This window comes from Carassius carassius, chromosome 46, assembly GCF_963082965.1.
Source record: "Carassius carassius chromosome 46, fCarCar2.1, whole genome shotgun sequence".
Classification (NCBI taxonomy): domain Eukaryota; kingdom Metazoa; phylum Chordata; class Actinopteri; order Cypriniformes; family Cyprinidae; genus Carassius; species Carassius carassius.
The window spans coordinates 4,466,495-4,484,862 of record NC_081800.1 but is presented as its reverse complement, the minus strand read 5'-3'; the positions used below and the strand labels follow the sequence as shown (position 1 = coordinate 4,484,862).

The 18,368-nt window shown below is 39.2% G+C and overlaps 1 protein-coding gene across 1 annotated transcript in view; it reads left to right on the top strand.

Moving 5' to 3' along the window:
* Window positions 1-7,597: 7,597 nt before the first annotated feature.
* The window catches only part of LOC132128979 (uncharacterized), a 34,947-nt gene continuing 24,176 nt past the window's right edge, over window positions 7,598-18,368 (top strand). Inside the window, exons 1-12 of the mRNA XM_059540398.1 lie at window positions 7,598-7,826; window positions 7,945-8,205; window positions 8,329-8,589; window positions 9,246-9,512; window positions 9,614-9,874; window positions 11,660-11,914; window positions 12,190-12,450; window positions 13,843-14,103; window positions 14,240-14,503; window positions 16,327-16,584; window positions 16,712-16,975; window positions 17,059-17,319. Coding sequence (XP_059396381.1) covers window positions 7,598-7,826; window positions 7,945-8,205; window positions 8,329-8,589; window positions 9,246-9,512; window positions 9,614-9,874; window positions 11,660-11,914; window positions 12,190-12,450; window positions 13,843-14,103; window positions 14,240-14,503; window positions 16,327-16,584; window positions 16,712-16,975; window positions 17,059-17,319 — 3,103 coding nt within the window. The remainder of the gene's footprint in view (window positions 7,827-7,944; window positions 8,206-8,328; window positions 8,590-9,245; window positions 9,513-9,613; window positions 9,875-11,659; window positions 11,915-12,189; window positions 12,451-13,842; window positions 14,104-14,239; window positions 14,504-16,326; window positions 16,585-16,711; window positions 16,976-17,058; window positions 17,320-18,368) is intronic.

The window sequence follows — 18,368 nt, the reverse complement described above, 5'->3', positions numbered from 1 at the left end:
TTTATTTATGGCTGGGGAATAAATGGATTATAATTACTGTATTATGTAACAGAACATGGCTTTTATGAGTGACCCTTTTCTGTTCCAGAATGCACCATCGTTTCTATAAGCTCTCCTACGGCTTCATCACTGCTGGTTCAATGGAACAGACTCCAGGGAATAACAAATTATTTTTTGGATTTTCGGGTTGTGAACGACTCAAACAGCAGTCCAGTTGTAGCATCCGTCCCAGGGAGTATGTCGACGAGAGAGGTCTTTGGTTTGAAGACGGGGACATGGTACAGAGTCGTACTTAAAGCATTTGTAAATTTTTCTCCTGTGTGTTCAGGTACAAGATTAGGATTAACAGGTAATTTTTTTCCTTCAGTGCTTGCAATGCAAGTATATGCAAGCTAACAATCACAAATCATCATTACTGGAAAAAATAATATCTACACAATGAATAGATAACAGATACTTCAACTTTCTTCACACAACATCAAGAAACTGTCTGCAGATGATGATAACAATACTCTTTTCCTTTTGTTCCTGCTCTAGCACCGGGGACATCCCAGATAATCTATTCAAAAGCGCTATCAAGTACAGCCATCTCGCTAGAATGGGATTGGGTACAAACAGCACAACAATACTTTTTGCTGATAAATTCAACAGTGACTGGGGAGCGTTACAACTTGTCTTTAACAAACAATAGTGTAGTGGTTGGAAATCTTCGACCAGCTACTACATACGACTGTTATGTGGTCACGTCTAATGCTGGAGGTCTAGGAGCAAGAAGTAGAGTACGCACCATCAATACATGTAAGTAAGATTACCGCATTGCATTGATCACTCTGAAAAAAAAAAACTGACTGAAAATTATCCTTACCTAAACACAGATAAATGTTAACTCCCATTTGTCAATGTCTTGATTCTCAGTGATACAGCCTCCAGCTGTGATTACAGTACTACAAATGGGGCCCCAGTCTGCTCAAATAAGTTGGCAACCTGTGGACAGGGTTCTAGTCTACCAAGTTACAGTCAAGAATTGGAATTCCCTAAACACTACAATTTATCCAAACAGTGTGTTTGGCACCACATTGAATGTGCAGAATATTTCACCCTGTTCCTCATACCAAATCTCAGTGTCTTCACTTAACGCTCTCTTGGTACCTGGAGAAACCAGGCAGGTCAACTATACAACAAACAGTAAGCAAAGCAGTTTTCGTTTTCATTTAAAACAGAAATGTATAGTCATCTCATTGTCATATTTGATGGTACTCTAGATGCACTTTACAATGGAAATAGTGCTAAATGGGATTTCCAAAATAATTAGTATGGTCCTGGAACAACATTACTATCAAAATCAGACTCCTAGCCATAACATAACACTGACATGATGATAGGTTAACAAGACACTTAAGCCCTGTTACCTGGTATTGAAATGCTTTCTCATAGCTTTGATCAGAAGTGTATGATGCTAAATACAGATGTGAATGGGGTCTATATTTTTTTGAGCTTATTCACTTCCTTGAAAAAAAAAAAAAACGATTGCTTTCATAGTGCAGACAATCATTGATCTAGTCAAATGTGTTTAATCAGCCTGAAAGTAACCCCTATTCTACTGACTTTATGTGTAATAATTCTTATGATGTGTTTTGAGAGAATGCACCAAAACAAAAGGTTTACTGGCAAAAGTACAGCTGCTTTCTTTATCCTTTCCATTCACTTATTTTCCCGATCACTCATAATCTTGTAAAAAATCAGAACAGAAGAGAGACACATTTGAAATGCCTACTATTTCCAATTGGTATTAAAATGCATCTCAGAAGCTTGTGTAAGACTGAATACATATATTAATACCAACTGGAAACAGTGCCTAACTAAACTCAGTCTTAAATGTAAACCCCAAACCCAGCTGTAAACCTAACCTTAAAGTCTGACTGGTTGTTTGGAATGTTGTTTCAAGAATTAATTCTTTATCAAACCCTGGTTTGAAATTTGTTGTACATTCCTTTTTTTTTTGGCCTTGGTTAGGACAGTGGCAAAACCATATTAGATCAGAAACCAGAGTCCAGTGTTGAACTAAATAAAGTATGCTAAAGAGCCATAAACTTTACAAGCATACCCTGGTGTTAAATTTTATTTTTATTATTGGATTTCAAGAAAATAACAGACCACATAATGTAAATTACATTTAATTGAGATCTACTTCTTGAGAAGGTCATGTTACGCTTGGATAAACATTCAAATTCTTGAATTGGCTTAACTTTAGAACTTTACCCTAACCAAAACCCTACAATCTGGTTGGTTGATACGAACACTGTTCAAACCACAGCCTTAAACCTAGCCATAAAATATAAGACTGATCATTTGTTCCAGGACCAACAAAGATAAACTTGTCTTACCTGGGTAAATCTAGTTCAAATGGTTTAATCATTTAAATGGTCAACCCTCTCTTCAAGGTCAGTTTTGTTAATTAATTTGGAAACTCTCAAACACATCTCTCTCTCTCTCTCTCTCTCTCTCTCTCTCTCTCTCTCTCTCTCTCTCTCTGCCAGCTATGGATCCAGTGACATCGGTCTCAGTGAGCTACAACTGTGATAGTGGATCTGCTGTGGTCTCCTGGACAGCTGTGTTTGGAGCTACTGCCTACCGTGCCACTGCCACAAGTCACAGCGGTGCAGTTCTGTCCTGCACCTCGAGCACTACAGAGTGCCAAATCCAAAATCTAGCATGTGGGGAGAACTATAATGTACATGTCACAACCTTGTCAAACAACTGTGAGAGCACTGGCAACACCACCACATCCTTCCAAACAGGTGAACAGCAACAAAATCTCAGACCTGTTTTCCACTCATTCAGCTTTCACAACCTTACTGGTGGCATTCGGGGGAAATAATCTGAACTAGAATCAGCATTGTGGTGTGCATCCTGGATATCTGTACCCCTGCACTTCTGATTGTCAATGCTGTCTATTCAACCGTGATGTTTAAAGATACCCGATTCAAAATCTGAGAAGTCACAGGTTCCCTTGAGACAGCATTGTCTCTGCTGGGTTGCTTTGAATTGTCTCATAACAGCGAGTGTCCTTTTCTGTTATGCTGACCCATTTCAGATAGATGTGTTCATAGACAAAGAGCCAGGTCACAGTTTGGGTGGGAAGCAAGAAATTGTTCTTTATACAATAGAGGTGTATTTGTTACTTGACAGATATGATGCTTCCAAGTTATTGCCTATTATCTTGATTGTGTTGTTATAAAAGGTGGCACGTCATATGAGAAGGGACTGATAGTGTGGTGATAATCCACTTAATTCTCAATTAATTGTATAGTGGATGGTTTCTTGAATGGATGGGCAAAAAAGGCCTAACAAAGAAAAAATGTTGCTCCATTAATATAGTGCCACTATGTGACAATGCAAAGAATGCAATGGATACTTTGTTCGAAATTGTGTTTTGACACATTTAGGAAGCTTGAAGCTAAAAGCATTTACTTTCATGCACTTGTTCAGAATGTGTTTCAGGCCAGAGCCTATAACTGAGCAATGGTTTCAGTTCTCTACATCTGAAAAACTGGCCTTAAACGTGACACAATTTCACGGCGTCTGTGCTTTGTTCCCCCATAGACTTTCAGTTAAGTCTCAAAATGAGAGATACTTTTTATCTCTTTTTATTTTCTTCAAAATCAGACAAGAGCTATCCCAGGTGTTGCATGTTCTCAGGCAGGGAGTAGGTACAAACCCAGTTCTCTGTCAGGGAAAATATAGTCCCAGAAGAACATCTTTTTTTTGTTACATGCATTGATCTTTCCAGAGCAGCAAGAACTGCCATAACAATACACTGAAACCCATTATAGAAATTCAAAAAACAAGATTAAAAGATTGAAGACACCAGGGACTAAGGCCTGCTTTGTATTGCCAATTTTCTTTGTTCATGCTTTTCTCACTACTGTTAATCCTTCTCTTTCCACACGCACTTACAGTTCCCTGTGCCCCATCCGATCTGATGCTGTACCGGGAGTGCAGCAGCAATGTCATTGTCTTTTCCTGGGCTCCAAACAATTACTCCGCTTTTTACTATGCAAGGGGTGTGGACTCCACTGGCAAGGTGATGGAATGTATGACCACAGAAACATCCTGCTTTTTTACCGATACCACATGTGGACGACTTTACAACTTCACCGTCTCTGGTTCTTCATCATCAGTCAGAGAGCAGTGTAGCACTGCAACCAGTTCATTGATGCAAATCCGAACCGGTAACAATAAACATTTGCTGTCAAAGTGTACATGTGTTTATCTTGACTACAGGCTTGAGTAACCCTAAATCTAGATGTTAAGCTCAACCAAACTTAATATAACATGGCACTAATACCTTAACATGGTTTTGTTCCTATAATATCCCCCCTTAGCACCCTGTCATGCAAGGAATATGCGCTCATCAGCGGACTGTCAGACTGGACTTATGACCAGCAGCTGGGAAGGTGCAGATGGAGCGCTGCAGTACACTGTGGATGCCTTTGGTAACCGAGGGAATCATAGCCACTATATGTGTAGCTCACTGACACAGAGCTGCACAATCTCCGACATAAACTGTGGAGAAAGCCTTACCATGATAATCACTGCCTCGGATGATGAGTGCTCCAGTGTGGTGTCTTTGGGAGAAGTAGGACAGACTGGTGAGTGACAAAGCCCCCTGGTGGACAAACATGGGAACGTACACATGCTTAGACTTTCAGGGACAAATTTATTGCTAGTTTAATTTAACGGAAAATAATGGCATTGGAAAATAAATTTGCCTATGTGAAATGGGTGTCATGGTGGCTACAGAGTAGCACTTTTTGCTTAAGTGAGCTGTTTCGAACTGTTGAAATGAACTCAAAATGAACTTTGTTTTGGTTTGATTTTGTTTTAAATTACTTCATATCAGTTCATTCTTCAATTTCATTTGAAGTATAGAGGGGCCTTAAGGGCCAGGTTTACTAAACAGGACAAATTAGCACGAGTGTGCAATAAAAAGTGCAGACAGAAGTGGAAAGTTCTGCGGTTGCTCTACTGACAATGTAGAATTCAAAGGATGCAGGCTCAATACCCTGGATAGGACAAGTGGTTTGGGAAATGTGGATACTTAGACCACTGTAGTTTGTCCACTTGATTTAGTCTCTGAATTAGACCCCTCCCCCATCATTTCATCAACACACCTTATCCCCAAAACCTTATTTTCTTAAGAAATGCTAACAAACCAGAACGAGCTAAATCTTGCTATTCAGAGAACATTTCTGATTGGCTAAAAATGTGTGGGTTAATATTTTTGCTCTTTACAGCTTTTGTGACAATATCTTCATGCCAATTTCATCCATGTTCTTATGTAATTTGTTTTTTTTCTAGCCCCCTGCGTACCTCAAGATGTGTCTGCATTGATGGAGTGTGGTTCGGATTCCATCAGTCTGACATGGGAGCCTTCATTAGGTGCTTTTCTCTACTTTGCCACAGCAGTGGATCAGTTTGGGACTGCTCACACTTGTACCTCATCAGATCCAAAGTGCAAGTTTAGCGGGCTGCGCTGTGGATCCATATACAACGCCTCTGTGATTGCATCCAACATCAACTGCAACAGCTCTTTTAGTGACTCCATCAGTATAGAAACAGGTAAAACACATATGAAGAAATACAAGAATGCAGTTGCCCTGATGTCTGACACTTCACAACTAATTTCCTGACCCCTCTCTTAGCTCCCTGTCCCCCTGGAAGTGTAGAAGCTCTTTTGGACTGTCAAGAGAACCAGGCGCTGGTGAGCTGGCTGGCAGCTCGGAGTATAATATCCTTCACGGCCACCATGGAGGACCAGCATGGTGGTCTTCTCAGCTGTAGCACCACTGCCAACAGCTGCCGGATCCCCAGCCTCAAGTGTGGCCAGGTTTATGACATTAGTGTCATTTACCATGATGGAATCTGTCCCAGTATGCCTTCCCATGCCATACAAATGAACTCTGGTAAGAAAGGATTAGTCCACTTCCCTTCTATTACAAGATGTGCTCACAGTAATAATTAATAAATCACTGGAGTTCACCAGTCTCTGAGCTGTTGGTTTCTAGTGAGCATTTTTACTGATCTAGTTCATATCAGTCTACTCTTGATTTTTTTTTTTTTTGGTGTGTTTTCTCTTGCTATTAATATCAGGGAAACAAATGAAAGTATCCCAACCAAAAGACTTTGTTCAAACTCCTTCTTTATCACTAGATTTTAATGTAGATAAAATGATCTCTCAACAGTACCATGTGGTCCAACAAATGTTCGGGCTGAGGTGCAGTGCCCCTCAGGTGTTCTCTCACTCAGCTGGGACAGAACAGAAGATGCTGAGGGTTATATCACCACTATAGTCTCCGAGACATCTGGAGAGCTGGTTTACTGTAACTCTACCTTGCCTTCCTGTAATGTGAGCAATCTGCAGTGTGGCGATTCATACTCTGTACAGGTCAAGTCGTACAACGGCTCCTGTGTGAGCATGCCAAGTTCACCTCTAGTGGTTAGAGAGGGTAAGGCACTGATTCATTCACTAAACCTTAGTTTCATATCATTTGACTTCAGTGCCGCTGTTGGAGTGTTATGCTAATTCTTTCGACTCTGCCCCGCTAGTGCCTTGTGTGCCCACTAATGTGACAGCCAGACGGACCTGTGGCAGCAGCACAGTAGAGCTATCGTGGAGTGCAAGCCGTGGTGCTCAGTCCTATGTTGCTGTTGCTGTAGGTGATGACGGGCACCGTACAAAGTGCTCCTCCAACACATCAACATGTAGTGTTGACCTTGACTGTAGCAGTGTATACTCCATCAGCGTGATGGCTGTAGATGGTAACTGCTCCAGCTGGGAGAGTCAGACGGTTACCCTGCACACAGGTGAGGCCATCTGGGTAGTGATGTCTGATTTGAAAACAAAAGTAAAATAAGACTAATAGCTGTAAATGAAATAAAGCTGAAAAAAGCTGAAATAAAGTATAATATAAATATTATATAGCGAAATTAAACTTAAGTATTTCTTAAATGATCATCATAAATGTTGCCTTACTGAAATAAGTTATAAAACTATTTATAAAATGACAAAATTACTAATAAATGTTAATAATGACCAAATTGTATTAAAATCAATGGTACTGTAATATATGTAAAATATTCAAATAACACTGGTTTGGATCATATATAAATGTATATATTAAAGGAGAACGTTTTTGCGAGTAAATTTGTAGAGGATAAAATGTATTTGGTGCAATAAAAAGTCACAATTTGCCAGTTGTTGTTGCTGTTCTTATATATATTTATATATCATTTGATAGGAGACATCTTCTCAAAAGTACAACGTCAACTACCTATAAAATATGTTTTGTTTTTCTATTTAATTAATTAAGTCTTCCACGTGCAAATATGACTCTTTTGCTTTTTAGATTTCAATGGAACTAATATAAATCTCAAAATGTCTTTGTATAAATACAAAAGAACAAAAAAACTAGGCCTTTTTAATACAGAGGTACAAACATCTTGATGAAAAGGAAATTGAACTTTTGTCTAAAGTGACACTGACTCATTTTCATGTTTAATAGTTCCCTGTCCACCAACTAATGTCCAGAGCACTATGAACTGTAGTACCAACTCCGCCACTCTGTCCTGGACTGCCAGTGCTAACGCAGTGTCCTACAGAGGCAGGGCTTCAGGCAGAGATGGACACAATGTGACGTGTGATGTCAGAACTCCAGGGTGCCAGTTAAACGGCCTGCACTGTGGACAGGACTATGTGTTTGTTGTAACCGCTTCTGACGGAAGCTGTGAAAGTCCAGACAGCATCAAGAACAGTCATGAGACAGGTATCACAATAATAATAGTAATAATAATAATAATAGTTAAAATTATCTTCCGCAATCACCATTATGAACCTAGAACATTACATTGTGTCTCTTTCTCTCCTCACCTGTTGATTTCCAGCACCATGTGCCCCTAAGAGTGTGTCCAGATTCCTGGATTGTGCCTCTAACAGCCTGAACATAAGCTGGGCTCTTGGTCTCACAGCTCTAAACTACACCGTCCTCGCCAGGACTACAGGTGGCACTGATCTCAGTTGTATCACAATGAGCTCCGGTTGTATCATCACTGGACTGCAGTGCGGTAAGAACTACACCGCTGTGGTCACAGCAAACAACGGAGAGTGTCCAGGGCCAGAGAGTGTGACCCATCCTGTCCAAACAGGTGAGATTACTGGAATGCAAAACGGGTCACAACATTACAGAAGAATTTAAAATGAGAGATTTCAACCAAAAATCTAAACAAAAAATGTTGCAAATGAGAAATACTTTGTCTCTCTTTTGGCAGTGCCGTGTATTCCCACGTCAGTCCAGGCCAATGTGGAGTGTGTGAGTAACACAGTGAGGGCATCATGGGGTCCGGCAGCTGGAGCTTTGTCCTACACTGGTGTTCTGACAGGCCCGGGCCATTACAATGAATCCTGCCTGACCTCTGGCCTCTCCTGCTCCTTTAGGGGTCTGACCTGTGCACAAACCTACATGCTAAATGTCATCTCTCAAGACAGCCAATGCAACAGCCCAGTCAGCCCCAATGTCTCTGTCACAGCAGGTAGGAAAACACAGTCTGTTTCACCTGAACACGAGCTCTGTGAGCCGCCTTCTAAATTTGGATCATTAGCTTAGCATACTGCTTTAGCTTAGTCCATTTTGCTAAGCTAATCATCCAACAGTTTAATAAGCCAAAGGTATACCTCCCATGTCTGTGGCCTGCTCCACAGACAACAGTAAATGTGCAGAAGATTTAAGCATTCAAAGGCACACTAGGTACTGCACACGTTATCTCATTCCATTTGTCTGTTGAGACCAATGCATAATATACTGCAAATGGCTGAATGAACATGCAAATTCATTCCTAACACTAGAAAAGCACTTTTGGGATAGCAAAAGGTACCCTGGTTACTACAGTACACTAAGTATGTGTTGCATAACACTTGTCACAGAGAAGTAAAAAAAAGAACAAAAAATATGGCATAACTCCAAAATACAAGTACAAAATACTAATAAAAAGAGATTGTTCTAGATTCTTTCTCAGTTATTCACAAAAAGTGTATGTTTGTGTATGAGAGTCTGTGATCCATAGTTTTTGTAACAGCGGGCTACCGGGCATTTGACTAACAGATGTTTGTGTCTGTCTAAACAGATGCATTAACAGCATGCTCTGTAGGCATCTTACTGGGCTCTGCACTAACCTTTGACCTTTTCCAGCTCCCTGTGACCCTGAGAGCGTGACTGCAATGCTCAAGTGTGACTCTCGTACAGTAAATGTGTCGTGGCATGCTGCCGCTGGTGCCAGCATTTACACGGTCCTGGCACAAACACAGAATCAGAGCATTCCTTCCTCTTCCTGTCGTACCTCCGCCACTTCCTGTGACCTCTCACAAATCCACTGTGGGGAGGTTTTTAATGTCACAGTTCTTGCCGATGACGGAGCCTGCAACAGCTCAGCATGGGCCAGCACTACACTGGAGTCAGGTATGGAGAGCATGTCCAGATTACAGTCTTTAAATTTAGATTGGATTGGCTTGTGTAGCCTAATGATTTCCCTTCATTTCTCGTCCTGTGTAACGTCCCAGCTCCATGTCCTCCGACAATGAGGCCACCTTCACTGAACTGCAGCACCAATGTGGCCCTGGTGTCCTGGGCGGAGGACCCAGATGCTGTGAGTGTCCATGTCAATGCCACCTCTGTCCTGGGACACACTGTCACCTGCAGCTCTTCTGCAAACAACTGTTCCATGGATGCCTTGCTATGTGGTCAGACGTATAGTGTGTATGGTGTGGCCAAGGGCCCTCAGTGTGAGAGTGCACCTAGTGCTCCATTCAGTATTGTCACAGGTAGGTACACCACATATTCATAATTCATTAATCAAATGAGCAGTGTTGGGGGTGACGCAAGTTATCTAATTAGATTACTTTTTTCAATTAACTAGCAAAGTAGCACATACATTTTAAATTTACAACTAAGTATCTGAGATACTTTTTCAAATAGTTTTCCAATTTACTGACTTACGTACAGCTGTCCTGTCCCCCTTGTTTTGAGAAAGCGGGAGTGAGTGCAGAGGCCAGAGAAATTTCCTTCAGCCTGGGGCTTATTCATTTCACTTTTGGTGTGAAAGGGCCTTTACAATTGCCAAAAATGTAACTTTTTGAAAAAGCTCTACCTCCTTTAGTGGACTTTGCTATCCTAGGAACTACCAAAAGTCCAGCGGTTTGTGAACTTAGGGAACGTGATGGGTTGTAACATGGTATAAGGCTAGTTAGGTACGCAGGAGCTAAACCATTTAGGGCCTTATAGGTAAGTAATGATAATTTGTAACTGATACAGAACTTAATAGGTAGCCAGTGCAGAGACTGTAAAATTGGGGTAATATGATCATATTTTCTTGACCTGGTAAGGACTCTAGCCACTGCATTTTGGACTACCTGTAGCTTGTTTATTGAAGATGCTACACAACCACCTAGAAGGGCATTACAATAGTCCAGTCTAGAGGTTATGAATGCATGAACTAGCTTTTCTGCATCAGAAACAGGTAACATGTTTCGTAGCTTGACAATGTTTGTAAGATGGAAGATCCTTTTTTGACTGTAGAGGAAGTAACAGTACATCTGTCTAGTTGCAAACTGTAGTTTACTAGATTCTTTGTACTGTTTTTTGGTCCAATAATAATATCTCTCTTTTATCTGAATTTAATAGGAGAAAATGATTGGTCATCTTTTACACACTCTGTTAGCTTAGATAATTTAGAAGTCTCATCTGGTCTCATTGAGATATATAGTTGAGTATCATCAGCATAACAGTGGAAACTAATTCTGTATTTCCTAATAATATTACCAAGGGGCAACATGTATTTGAAAATAGAAGAGGACCTAGGTCAGATCCTTGTGGCACTCCATATTTTACTTCTGATAAATGAGATGACTCCCCATTTAAATTTTCCAGTTAATTTTTTATGGAGCAACACAATAGTCTATTGCAATATTTTAACTTTCCCCAACAGTGCAAATTAGTATGACATAATCTGCGTTTTAGAGCACTATACATGCATTTTTATCTTTCTGCTTTTGAAATTATAATATAAATGGTTATTTTTTTAAACAAACACTGTCTTTACAGTATAGTGTTTAATTCTGGTTACCAAAATCATTTACAAAAATCGATTACAGCTCCTCTAAATTCTGCATCATTTGGTTTGCCAATAAAAAGAGTCTATATTCGGACTATTTTAATCCTGTCAGAATGACACCAGATATAAGTAGCCCAATACTTGCTTGCTAATCATCAAATCTACAAACAGAGCGAAGTAGCTGCTCAGTAGCTCCGGCTACAATGTACAACTTCCACAAGATGCATGCAGTTTTGTTTATTAACCGCTAGAGGGCTAATGTACATAGTGTACCTTTGATGTAATTAATTGACAAATAAATTAAAAGTCATAGAAACTGCATAAAATTAACTATAAAGAAGAGAAGGAAGTTGTGTCTGAAAGCTTGTGCTCCAGAAGTTCCCCATGATACCTCCCAGCACAATTGTCTACTATTTACTCACAGACTGATAAATCAGCCAGGCCAAAATAAACATTCAGAGCTTAATAAAAGCGCTCTTCTGTTACTGTTTGCCAGCCCCCTGCACCCCAGCCGAAGTGAATGCTAACTACAGCTGTGGCACCAGCACAGAGCTGAGCTGGACTGACAGTCTGGGCCGAGAGAGCTTCTATGTGCTTGCACAGACGAACGGTCACTCAGACTCCTGCAGCACTGTTCAAACCCACTGCTCCATCAATTCACTGAGATGTGGAAGTCTTTATAATGTCTCTGTGGAATCAATCTCTGGACACTGCAACAGCAGCCACGCAGCCCGCACGCAGCTTCAGACAGGTGAACACTCATAAACACAACCCTCATTAACCTGCACAAACATTTCATCTCCTTCTCTGATGATTTATTGAACCTTAAAGAGGTCGTATCTTATGTAATTGTTATTTTTTCATTAACATTTCTTAAAATTAAACAGGCCTCTTTTTTTCTTTTTTTTTTGCGGATGTACTTTTAAGATTTCCATGTAAATTGCCTTGTTGCATGTGAAATCAGTTTCAGTAAATAAGCATTTGTATGTCTGGAAAAGATAATGATGATAATATCTGTCCTTCTAGCCCCTTGTGCCCCAAATAATGTGACTGTAAGACTACAGTGTTTGAACAACACTGCCGTTGTGTCTTGGGAGGGAAGTCCTGGTGCTGTGGGCTATAACGTCACTGCTGTGGGACATGATGGTGATATCAAGCACAGTACCGTCATTGGCACCAGTTGTCAACTACCCAACATGCACTGTGGTCAGACCTATGACATTGTAATTACACCCTTCTCTCAGACATGCGTTGGGTTCCCGACTGCTCCCTACACTTTCAATGCAGGTGTGTACTGGCAGTTTCCACAAATGGGTTACCAACTGCAGTCTCATTGCTTTTGTAATAAAAAAATAAAGGGACAAAGACCATGTATTTTTCAGTGAGAGTTATTAAAACTTAACATTAATCCCAATTTTTTTCCCAGACATGAAAATATCCAAATGATGTGTCATTAGTAACCCTTTGAAATAATCGATAATAATGTTTTAAAATTATTTTGGAAAAGTGTGTGAAAAAATTGGTTTTATGTTCGGTCACAATTGTGACCGGTGGGATAATGTGTGTGCTGAAATAACATATTTCTGTAGTCATAAAAATGATTAGATATCTAGATAGCTATTTTAAACTGTTTGATCACATTCTAGAGTTACTATTATGCATAAAAAACTTATGCAACATTAATAGGAACACTGAGATAAAAAAATATATATATAATTGTAAAATATATATTTTTTTTATATTAATGCTTCGAGTATTACAACATCATTATTGTAAATTTTTTGTAACATTAGAATTATTAATTTAGTGCAATATTTTTTCCCTGAAACATTTTATTGTCATTTTCACTAGCAACTGCAATTAGATTTATATTGTATATCTAAGTTATCCCACTGGTCACTATTGTGACCATCAGCATGTTTACTCATTCTATGACCACACTCAACAAAACTAATACTTATACTAGACACCCTAAAGATCACGTGTACCAAACATCTTTGTCATATATTTATATTAAGACACTTTACTAGCCTTTAGTTTTGGAGCTTTGATGCAGCCATCATCTTCTCAAGGTGCAAACAGGAAGTAAACTGCTCTGGTCATGTGACAATTTGAATTAATCACGTGAAACTGCACATATTTAATTGAGACCCTTTATTTTTTCCATATTTGCAGGAAGTACACTAACACATCAGTCAGTAAGGTTTTTAGAACTTTATAAATGAAAACCTTTTTTATAGTCACTATTGTCACAGGTGGGATTAAACGGGTTAACATAATGTAAGTGAATATCTCGACTGTGAGATGCATCTCGACTGTGTCCAACAACAAAACATCCTAATTCTTTCAATTGATGAAAAAGTAGTTTTGATTGTTAATCTATTTTAATTAGCAAAAATGCTACCCAGTTACTGTATGATTATTACAAAACATGCAACATTAGATATATTTGTGACATTCAGCAAAGTGAAATAATTTGGATTTAGAGGATTGTGAAAAAACACCCGTTTTCAGGTGTAATCATAGGGTGTAATATAATCCTGTGTCTACATTGGTCAGTGTCTGTAGATGCAGCATGAATGGGCATTAAGAAAAGTTCCAGTTACTGTATGAAGGATATTCTACGGATCTTGCTGCATTGGTTTAGTTTACAATTTTCTTCACTCACCACCCCTTCAGGTTCCTGCCCTGCCAGCGATGTTCAAGTTTCTCTACAATGCCATGGTAATGTGGGACATGTCCGCTGGACTGCTGCCCAAAATGCTGAAAGTTACATTGCCATGGCAAAGGGTATGGATGGCCATACTCACACTTGCACCTCCAATGGCACCAACTGCACCTTCAGTGATCTGCACTGTGGTGAGATCTACACTGTTACAGTGGCCACGGTCGAACGTGGCTGTCAGAGTCCACCCAGCACAGCTGTCAATCTAAAATCAGGTCAGGAAACAGGAAACAAAGTACTATAATATTTGTCTTGTCTGTGGCATTACACACAAATTAATCTATCTAATCAGTTTAAAGTTTTAACAATCAATCTTGTGTTTGATTTTGACCCATTTCCTCATTCTTCTAGTTATCTGCCCACCCTTGGATTTGGCTGGTTACACCAACTGTGCTACAGATGACATCAGCATTACATGGCACCCCAGCCCAGAGTCTGGAGTCACTTACTTCCTGTTCATCCATCAGGTGGATGGGCTGAACTCCACCTTCACCACAACACAAACCTCATATGTTCTGACAGGGTTGCACTGTGGAATGAGTTTCATCGTACAAGCAGCTGCTCAGGACAGCACCTGCACCAGTCCATACGGAAGCCCAACACAGATCTACACAGGTTTAAACACTGAACATTTTCAGTTCTCTTCACAACAGCTACAAACAACATTAGACTGCTTACATTGACAAGTATGTATGGAAAAATGTAAAGTAAGCCAGATATTATTGCTAAATAATCCTAGACAGAGGATGATCAGGTTCTTGAAAAGGTTTATTTTATGCAGACTGTTCATTATCCCGCTTTTTGCTATAAAACAAGGCTAAGGCTAAGGCCATAAACCAAATAAGTTTAAACAACAACAGCAAACATATACTGGTGCATCTTAATAAATTAGAATGTAGTGGAAAAGTTCATTTATTTCAGTAATTCAACTCAAATTTTGAAACTCGTGTATTAAATAAATTAAGTAGCTTAAGAAGTAGTTTAAGTCTTTGGTTCTTTTAATTGTGATGATTTTTTAGCTAATTCTTTTTTTAATATGGTGACATGCCAATCAGCTAATCAACTCAAAACACTTGCAAAGGTTTCCTGAGCCTTCAAAATGGTCTCTCAGTTTGGTTCAATTACATTAAAGTTGGTTCACGAAAGAACCGCAGCCTTATGAGCATTGACAAGAAAAATCGATTCAAGAATTTGAGTGAACTTCACAAGGAATAGACTGAGGCTGGCATCAAGAGCCACCACACACAGACGTATTAAGGAATTTGGCTACAGTTGTCATATTCCTCTTGTTAAGCCACTCCTGAACCACAGAACACTGTCAGAGGCGTCTTACCTGGGCTAAAGAGAAGAAGAACTGGGCTGTTGCCCAGGTACAAAGTCCTCTTTTCAGATGAGAGCATGTTTTTACAAAAGAGAGCAAGTTTTGTATTGCATTTGGAAACCAAGGTCCTAGAGTCTGGAGGAAGGATTGAGAAGCTCATAGCTGTAAGTTTCTTGTAGTTCAGTGTTACGTTTCCACAGTCTGAGATGATTTGGATTGCAATGTAATTTGCTGGTGTTGGTCCATTGTGTTTTTTGAAAAGTAAAATCACTGCACTCATTTACCAAACAATTGAGGAGCACTTCATGCTTCCTTCTGCTGTCCAGCTTTTTGAAGATGCTGATTTCATTACCCAGCAGGATTTGTCACCTGCCCACATTGTCAAAGCACCAAAAGTTGGTTAAATGACCATGGTGTTGGTGTGCTTGACTGGCCAGCAAACTCACCAGACCTGAACCCCAGAGAGAATCTATGGGGTATTGTCAAAAGAAAGATGAGAAACAAAAGACCAAACAATGCAGATGAGCTGAAGGCCACTGTCAAAGAAATCTGGGCTTCCAGACCACCTCAGCAGTGCCACAAAGTGATCAGCTCCATGCCCACCTCCATGAATTGAGGCAGTTACTAAATTATAATACTAAATTATTATTAATACTAAATTAACTAATTATAGAGTACATGTACAGTAAATCAACATAACATAACATAATATACTTTCCAGAAGGCCAATAATTCACAAAAATAAAATAATAATAATAATAATAATAATTATTATTATTATTGGTATTATGAAGTATTCTAATTTGTTGAGATGAGTGTGAATTGGTGGGTTTTTGTTTAATGTGAGCCAAAATCATCACAATTAAAAGAACCAAAGACTTAAACTACTCCAGTCTGTGTGCATAGAACTTATTTAATACACAATTATCACAATTTGAGTTGAATTACTGAAATAAATGAACTTTTCCACAATATTCTAATTTATTCCAATCTTATTCTAATCCAAATGCAAAATAATAATAATAATAATAATAATAATAATGGAATATTAAATATTGAAACATAACAAAGTTTCTTAAAAAATAAATTGATCTGAGTTACATCTATTGATCCACAGCTCCCTGTCCACCTAGTAACCTGACAGCTGCTGCTAGCTGTGGCACAAACAGGGCCACCATCACCTGGCTGAACGGTACAGGGGTGCACTCCTATACTGCCAATGTGGTGGGAAACAATGGACAAACTGTTTCTTGTACATCCAACACCACTTCCTGTTCTGTGAAAGTTGAATGTGGACTTGAATATATAGCCACAGTGGTTTCAACAGTTGGCCTCTGTAACAGCACCAATAACAACAGCATCCACTTTAAATCAGGTAATTTAAAACGTTAATCTACATAACTAATCAAACTGCAGTTGTTTTTTAAGCTGATTTTTGTGCAAACTTGAAAACATTGGTAAAACAGTTTCCTCTTTGTTCCACCTTACTATGTGTGTCACAGCGGATTGCCTGCCTAGTAATGTTATGGCGCAGTTAGGCTGCAATTCTAATTTGCTAGCTGTACACTGGGACCCCAGTGCAAACAACCCTGACTCCTATACAGCCCTGGCTATCGGTACAGATGGCACTCGTCTTTCCTGTAACACAAGCTCTACTTCCTGTACCATTCAGAACTTAAGATGTGGCCACAAATATAGCATTGCCGTGACCACATCCAATGTCAACTGCGGAGTCATTGAGGGTTCAGACTACCAAATCGAGACAGGTAAACTGACCAGATTAATTCTAAACCCACCCCAACCCCATAAAATGTATTAATGTAGCCATTTTTCATCTGTATCCCATCAGCCCCCTGTCAACCAAAGAGCCCAACTGTTCAACTGCAGTGCAGCACTAACATTGCAACAGTAACATGGGACAATAATGGAGCAGATCAGTTTGACATGGTGACTGCACTCAACTTTACCGGTGGTGCGACAGAGTGTAATAGCACAGATAGGTCTTGCTCGTTTGCACAGCTACGCTGTGGTGAGTCGTACTCACTCAGTGTAGTTGGATTCAATGGAAACTGCACCAGTGAACCTAGCGAGAGCTTCAATCTTAATACAGGTAAGACAAATCTGCACACAGGTGAGGGATACTTTAGCCTGAGACTGATATAGCTAATAAAGAGAGAGACTAATATTGATGATAGCTATAATAATAAAGCAGTTTTGAGAATTTTCCTCCAAACAAATGTGATACACAGAAATAATAAATGTAATAATAAAATGCATATAAGAATAAATGCATATTCTAGGGTATATAAAACCTAAATGCAAACTCAGTTGACTACAGAATACAATTTTGAAAATGTATGTGATGCGGCTTCTGTTGATTCAAACTATACCCATAACAGCAAAAACATACTTTATGAAGGCAAATGCAGACATGAGTGCTTGTCCAATGCCCAGTGTTGGGAAGGTTACTTTGGAAATGTAATAGGTTACAGATTACAAGTTACCCTATTTAAAATGTAATAGTAGTGTAACTTTTTTAATTACTTTAATAAAGTAATGTAACTAATTACTTTTGAGTACATTTTGATTAATCATTAATCAGCAACTGTTAATCATCTTCAACCATTTTACACCATGCAGGTTTAACCTTACAGTAGTGCTCAATACTGTCAGACTTTCACCATCCTTCATCACCTGAATTAAGATGATCACATTTGAACACATCCACCACACAATCAGACTTTACTTAGAGATTGATCTGAAGTTCAAAGCAGATTTAAAATCAAAAGAAATAGTTTATAGATACTGTTTTTGAAACCAAATCTTTGCATAACTACAGGCATCTAACTGCATCTAACAATGGTTTGGGGAAAAATAGTTAATAAAAAAATAAAAGCATATACATCAACTCAAATACGGTTATCTAATAAGCATGTGTCCTATTTTGTGTACTAAACTCCTGAAACATTGGTGTCTTTTTGAAACACTGCTGTCTCTTTGTATATGATATGATGATAGTTTCTCAAAATAAGTAAAAAATGCTCATGAAGTGACTGTTCTAGAGATTAATTTCCATGAGGGGCGGACTGGGGAAAAAAAATAGGCTGGGAAATCTCACACTCATACACCCACAACCCATTCTGAAACATGGACAACCCT